General features: G+C 41.6%; 1 protein-coding gene across 1 annotated transcript in view; it reads left to right on the forward strand.

The window, feature by feature from the left end:
• Positions 1-5875, forward strand: part of pcdh19 (protocadherin 19) — a 135154-nt gene extending 129279 nt beyond the window's left edge. Inside the window, exon 4 of the mRNA XM_085995974.1 lies at positions 1227-5875. Coding sequence (XP_085852100.1) covers positions 1227-1822 — 596 coding nt within the window. The 3' untranslated portion in view covers positions 1823-5875. The remainder of the gene's footprint in view (positions 1-1226) is intronic.
• The last annotated feature ends 2075 nt before the right edge of the window (positions 5876-7950 follow it).

The raw sequence follows: 7950 nt of genomic DNA on the forward strand, positions 1-7950 counted from the left end.
GCTCTTGTGGGAGAGGGATAATTTTTTTATTTAATGAAGTACTGTCTGATAAAAGTTTTTAATGTTTTTTGTGTACAGAATCCATTCAAAAAGCACATAGAAGTGATAAATTTATATTGACATAAAAATGCTCTGGGGCAGCAGTTAATAGGTTAAAGTGTACGTGATTATACCTCCAAATAATTGTACCCACAGTATTGCAGTGAACCTTACAGACTGCAAACATCCCTGGTTGTGGTTTCATATGAAAGAGAAAATTATATTTATACTGTGCCTAAACAAGATGGTCATAACCTACTGATGATCACATCCCTTGGTGAAACACAATCCCGTTATTTCTTATTGTGAGTCGTTACATCTGTAAGATTAAACATGAGGAGGAGTTAAATCTTAGCCTGAGAAAGATTTTAAATTCTCTTTACTTGTATAATTAGTCGACTTGTGAGCCAAATCCAGGGTAGTTTGGGGATTGCATCAACTGAAGTCTGCAATAGATGCCAGAACTCGGTCATTAATTGGCATCAGTGGGAGGTAGGCTTGATGTCATTCCCTTGGGCTAAATTGAAGAATTATCCAGTGGTGAGCGGCTTTATCTGAAATCAGTGATCCCTAGCCAGCCCTGCTGAAGAGCTGCCCCCATTCCTATAGGCACTTTTACTCTGAAAGTGTGTCGTCGGTGTTACTCTAATACAAAGGGCCGACATGTGGGTCTTAGCAGGAATCGTCAGGTTTGTTGTCTCCACCAATTACCCGCTAATTGCGCAGTTAGCTCCGCGCATCTGCATGCCTGTGTCCTAATGCTATTCCATATCATGATACACGTATTTGCATGCAACTGGCTGCACATCGATTCCCAGAACCATTTGGCCTTCTCACAGATTCCACCTAAAACAACAGATTGTCTGAAAGACTTACTCTCGATCTTAATCAATAAGCAAACAAAATAATCAGGGTCCTTGGTGAATATAGTGATATCTCTTGCTCCACAATGCTCTTCCGTTCATGCACCTGCAGTTATTGACATTGCAGAGCTGGGCGATGTGGGTCACTGTCTTAGGAAGCGGCCTCCTGCTAGAATAGCAGCAGATCACAAAATAAATAGAAAAGAGCAGTGTGGGGAAAATAACCCATCTTTGTTTGACCAGGTCTTGGAACATGAAGATAAACATGCAGGTGTTTCCAAAGTAATACTGTAATATTGTTTCATTATCTTCCCGCCTCCCCAGATCAGAATGAAGGTTTTACCTGCATGGAAGAATGCCGGATTTTAGGTCACTCAGACAGATGTTGGATGCCACGGGTCGCAGTGCCAAGCCGTGCCAAATCACCTGACCGTGGCAGAAATGTTATTGCACTGACCATAGAGGCCACCAGTGTGGACTCTGAACCCTATGAAAACGGCACTTCAAAGAGAACTTTTGCAACTTTTGGCAAAGACCCCAGAGATCGCACTGCTGAGAATGAAAAAACAGATTTGAAAGGAAAGAGGACATTTGATCTACCCGTCTGCAGCCCAAAAGTGAATGGTTCAGTCTCCAGCAGCCAGGAAACAAGCAACGGTATTGACATTTCAAGCCCTGCCAGCACACCTGTGCATTTGGGCAGCCCCTCGTCTAACAGGCCTCCGGTCACGTACTCTGTGATGCACTGCCAAGTAGCACGTGACCTCGACCGGCCTGTCAATCAAGCCTCCTCGCATCCGTCAGAGCCAGGATCCAGGGAGGCAGAGTCAGAACACAGCCGAGAGATCAACCACCTCGTGCATGATTGTAGAGGAAAGGACTCGTCGGGCGTCAAGCGAATACAAGACATTGTGCTGTGATCACTGGGCACCACCCGCAATGCAGATAAATATTAGCACCGTGACAGTTTGTAAATCGCTTTCCTTCGGTTTCATGTATGGCTGTGTTTAAATGCTTTTTCCTAAGTGTACTTTCTTACATTAAATTTTATGATAAGAAAATTATTTTTTGTTTTATAGGCATAGAGGACAGAGGAGCAACTCTCAGCAGTGAGCTCCCAAGTAGTTCCAAAATCAAATTAGTCCAAACTGGATCAGTTCGGATCAATTTGCATTCATCCAAATGCGTTTATTTCAGATGCATTTGAGGACAGTACCGGTGATGGCAGCTCCGGGTTTAAACTATGGCAGGTGTGGCTTAAACCATCAGGAGCTGCACTGGGAAGAATGATCCAGACCAATAACTAAACATTCAAAGATCCAGAAAGCAAATCAGAATTCAGGTTCGCCCAACTACAGTACCTGCCTATAGTTTATTCCCCTTTTATAAGCCAAGCCATTGCGAGCCCAAGCCCCACAAGAGTACTAGCCCATAATAGTTTGAACTGTACTAGTGGTGTTTTACCACCTTTATAAAGTGGGTCCTCTCCTATAGTCTTCCTGTATAACATGAGTGACAGTCATAGTGTACCTTGTAAAAGCACAGTGGAACTGGCTCAGTCACCCAAAATTCTTCCCCCACCCTGACATGTAACCCAAAGGTCTGAGGCTAACTGTTCTGTAACAGAACGATATCTCTCCTCAATAGAGGGATACCCCTCTAACTAGCAGTGCGAGATATACATGGAACTGACTGCACAACACATGAATGGCGAAGTGTGTTCCATTCAGTCAGGTGCAAAAGTCCAATAAATATCTCCCAACTCTGCTAGCCATAGGTTATGTTAATAATACAAGGGAAATGCTGAGAAATATCGGTGCTTTCACTTTATAAATAAGGTTTTTATATCAATATAGTAATAATTGTAAAACATTAAGTATTAGCATGGGTACTCTCTTTCACAGAGGCTGAACTGTACCCAACTCCAGTCTGACATATGCTGTTGGTATGGCACGTTGCTGAGCTTCTTTGTGTCTTGAAATACGTGGCATCATACCAGTTGCAAGGCTGAACTTACTTTATAAACTTAAAGCAAGAAGAGAATGATAATGATGGAATAGTTATTGAAGTGGCATTGATATTTTAAAATGAGCCATGTATTATTTAAATGCCATAAAAACCTTTAAAATATTTATTAAAAATCTCAAATCAGCCAACATCTTCTCATCACAAAAATTATTCCAATCAATAAAGTTGCTGCTGGTAGGGCATCCTACGACCAAAGCCTGCATCTCCAGAATACTCCTACAGAGAGTGTTCAGGGGAGATGGATGTTCATTTCAATCCCTCTTTAGTTCTTTTTTGAATTTCCTACTCTCTGAGGTAAGGGCACATTCCCACACATGGCAAGTCGCCACTAATTCGTTCACTGTCACACTGGAACAAATGTAGGTGCTTCATAAATGAATTTCTCATACAAGTGGCAGTAAATTATGGCTCTTCAGCTTGCTATTGATTATACAGCTGTAACTATACCAAAAAAATACCCCACAACAATTGGAATATTTTTAAACATTCACCCAGTTCATTCTATTGTAGGTCTACCATCCGATAGTGTTTAGCTGTTCAATGAGCTCTAAGGTGACAACTTAAGATGGCTTTTATAGGACAAGCTTTTTGCCACATTGATCTGCTGATGTTTGGGATGTCGATTACGTAGAGTCAGCAAGTCATATAATTATAAATATAGGCCTTTTGATCACAACAGCAACAAGTTGTGCCTTCACATTGTATGACTTTGTGATACCCAGTGATGAGTAGATCACTAATGTACACTCTGAAGTGTATAGTTGACAGATCATGATTTTTTGGATGAGGGAGGGGGGTGGGCAATAAGAGGGAATTTGTAAATATAAGGCTATGGAACTAGCAGCTGCCACCCTCAATGTGTGCCTATTGTTACAAACCTCGGTCATTTTTAAACCTTCAGAAACAGTCCAAGTTTGAGGGGTTCCTCTGACGCTGCCCAATGTTAAACTCTCAACTGTCATAGTGTTAATATTTGTAAATTTGAGTGCATTTTTCAGGGTGGCCATACATTGCTAATGTGTTTAATTAAGGTGTTCTGCAAGAGTGATTCCCATGTTTGTGATCAGTTCTAATTCTGGAATGTGCTCAAAGACCTGCAGCAAGAAAACATCAACAAAAAAAACCACAGAGACAAGAGCAGCTCAGGAGCATCGTGCTGGCTGTTACCGTGTTTGTAGGCCCAAACTCCCAGCAGAGACGGGCCATCACAAACCTACTTTCCAGTGTGTTCGAGAAGGTTCATCAGTTCAGAGACAGGCCACTTGGGTTCCCAGCAACCATCAACAGGATCAATCAAATGGAAATGTTCACACTGCCTTTTGGAGAGGGGTGAACCACTGCGCCATTTCGGTCTTTGAAAGCAGGCCCAACTCATCCTATAACTGACTGCAGTGGGAACAGTGTAACTTACTTCCAACACACAAGGCTTAACACCAATGGGAATGAAATGCTGGTGGAGGCTTGAAACACGGGCAAAATAGAGCGAATCCATCTCACACACGGAAAGCCCGCCGACAGAGAAATCACAGAGCAGCATGGACCAGGATGAGGGGGAGGAGTTGGCTGTGGCAGGTCTACCTGCCCTGATGGTTTTATGAATGACATATCATGGTGACCATCTGCAAAAGAATGATAATGGAAAAATGGGAGATGAGGAAGGAGCAGCTGAGTATTGAAAAAGTTCTACAGCTCATCCACTGCTTGCAAAACTCTTTATTAATACAATTCCTGCATTGTTTTTTTATTATGCGTTTTTTTTTTTAAGTGCAATATACAGCCAGCCCCATGTCTGTTGGTCTCCTGTATCCATTTTTTGTCCAGTGATCACACTATTTCCATCTGTACAGTAGTCCATTATGTAGCAGTGTATGACAGACACTAACTCATTCACAATGTGCAACACTTGCCTCTTTGCCTTTATTTTCTTCAAAGTGAAGACCTTTTTGCACAAAGATGTGCAGTTTGTATTATGAGTTTAAGAGTAGGGTTGTTTCTATCATTTTAAAAGAGGGCCAGCATCCTACTTTTGGAATATTCCTTTTTTATATTAAAGATTCTGGGAGGCACTTTGTAGCTGGGGAGGGGGCAGGAGCAAGAATGAATGATGTGAGCACTGTTCTCCTGGTTTACCCTTTGAGGACTAAAGTAGCTTTATGTTGCATTGGTGGGGGGGGGGGTGCAATTTGTTTTAAAAAAGAGATAGTGTTAGATTATTCTGCTTTTCCAGAGAATATTGTTCATAAAGAAATGTTCTTGTGTTTGTGAAGTTATTGTAACTCACCTGTATGAACAAAGCTATATTCCTCCAAATGAAATTCAGTGTTATAGATGTGGGAGCAAAAAGCTTGTCGGTGCTTTACAAAAGTGTAAAAGGAAGCCCAGTGCTCAGGGGGTTACAATTATATCATTCCCCCCTCCCCCCTCCCAGTTGTCTTGGTTGCATTGCACAAATTAACATCTGTTCTGTAACGTGATTGCTTTATGACTGGGGAAAAAAAGGCTATTTCTGTAAAGAAGCTATTGTCAGAGATTTATACATGTCAAAATTGCTCTTGCAAAAAAAAAATCCCTAATTACAGAACGGAACCACGTTCAGCTGTCATCGGAAGCAGACGAATGTGCTGCTACAGTTGAAGCACAGAGAAAGATAACAATCTCTCATCTCAGTTCACAGAGTTGTCGTTCAGAAGCATCTGATAACACTACACACTGGTCATTTGCCAAAAAAACAAAGCTCGGTGGGAGCTTACAGCAAGGACTGTTTTACCAGATTATCTGTCAAAGATTGTGTGAAATGATAAGATAATGCTGTATATGCATATATGTTATGTACATTTTCACAGTGATTGGTTCATTGTAAAATAAGAACCACATTTCTGTATATTTTATGAAAATATAAAGCAGCTTTATTAAATTATTATAATGTTTCAAATGATGGACTGTCAGCATTGTTTCACCGTTTCTGTGTTGATCTGTGGGCTTTTAACCCTTTATGATAGAGGCGAGTTGAGAAGCATTTAATCTTGACAATCTTTTGTGCACTTCTGACCCAAGAATAAAGTATTTAGGCTCTTCATTCCCAGTCTCAGAAGTATTTAAATGTCATGAGTCAGGTTTTCAGACACACTAGTTTTCGAGACAGTTCATTGTTAAGCCTCGAGTGAGGTTTCTCTGAAATGTGTACCACACACACGCAGTGTTTACCCAGAATACTTTATGGATCGTGCAGGTCACTGTGAAAATATAATTACCAGACATGATCTAACCTTTCTGCTTTGCATACTAGACGATAGTTACTCACTTTCTGGCTCATGAGGTTCTGTTACTCTCATGCATGCATTTGTCTTTCTTTAGCACTGACCCCATTCTTGTTCTTGCTCTATCTTTCTGTCCTCACTCTTAATTCATCTGCACTAGTTTCCCTTCTGCTTTTTTTAATGAAGCTCCCTGATGTGAACAGTAGGATACATGAACACAAGGTGATCCCTCAGCAGCACTGAACACAGTCAGAACCGGACAGCAAAACACAATATAAACACAGGCAAAGGTGATCAGATTGACTTCAATGCTGCTCTGGCGATAGAAGTATCACCTGTGGAATAGTACCTTAAGATTGTGGAGCTTTCTTTTGATTTTCAATGTCAGAGACAACGCTCACAGAATTTGCTCTTCTAGGGATTATAATCTTTAGTTACTCACCTCCCATGGGAGAACTTATGTAAAACAGGAAGAATCTATTACATTGCAAATTGTACATGGCCCATTGCAAATAGCTTTCTTACATTCTCATTTTTAAAATGAGAGATATCAAGGCCCAGCTCTTCTTCTGAGCCTTTAAGCATATCCCGCCTCAACCATGCGCCCCAGACCCAAGCTGAATTTCCAGCCTCTGGGTCATTTAAATACTTTAGGCAGGCTCCCAAGCCTCCACCAGGGTGTGCATTTTGGAAGGGTGGAGATTGGCTGAGGCAGTCCTCAGACATATGTTGTATCATGGCATGGCTAGTAACCTATATGCTGCCTCCTAGAGTTTTAAAAACAAGTTGTATTTTTTTTTAGATTGTCTCCTTAGCCTAAGCAATCAGTCCATCTGCAATTGATTATATAGGCTTCTGGCCCATTTAAATTTTAAATAGCCTTCTGCCACACATAGCAATGTTGTACATCAGGGACAAACAGATATTCTACTTATAGCCCAAATACAACGGATGACATATTTCCATAATTTGTCTGGCATTTCAAAGTGCCTGCCCATATATGGGTGGAGGTATTGTACATGTCATGCTCCCCCCTCCCCTTCCAATCAATATTAGCAGGAAATTCCTGAAGTTGCAAGTGTAAGCGGAGAGCCAGTGGGTCAGCTCCCAATGTATTTTCCATCCACACCCGCTCGAGTTGGGCTTAACTAGACCCAAATATCCAAACAACAGAAATCAGGATTTGTGGAACAAACAGGATGCACACCAAGGCACATTACACAAAATAAAATAAAGGCTGATGAAGGGTCCTGCCTGAAAGATGCACATTTCTTAAATTTTCTGTTTTTTAAACTGTGCCCTGCCATTGCAATGTGCCCCCTCCATATATTTCGAACAGGGGCAGCTGTCATACTCAAATGCATAGTTGAAATGAGTAAACCATGGAGATTTGGATTCAACTGAAATTTTCATTGGCTCTTGGTGCCAAACGGGATTTGTTAAGTTGGCTCCATGGGACTGCAGTACAATCCCGGGAGCCAAGTATTTCCACAGTTCAGAGTCAAGCTACCTCGTGGGTTTCTGCTGGTCTCCTTGGCATTGCTCCCCTTGTCTGTCAAACGAGCAGTGACAGTGAGCTATGATTGATGGTGCAAATAAGCAGTTCAGTGTAGCAGCGAGACCTCAATCAAATTCTCGGTTCCAGCGCTACAGTGAATAGGACAGGCCACCCATCAAAGAAAACTTCAGAGTTAAACAAGAAACAAAATTAGCTCCAAAAGTAGACGCACAGTTCATTCTGAAGCCAATGCTGGCTCTAGCTG

This window comes from Somniosus microcephalus, chromosome 1, assembly GCF_052327205.1.
Source record: "Somniosus microcephalus isolate GS21.2 chromosome 1, FLI_Smic_1.0, whole genome shotgun sequence".
NCBI classification, from domain to species: domain Eukaryota; kingdom Metazoa; phylum Chordata; class Chondrichthyes; order Squaliformes; family Somniosidae; genus Somniosus; species Somniosus microcephalus.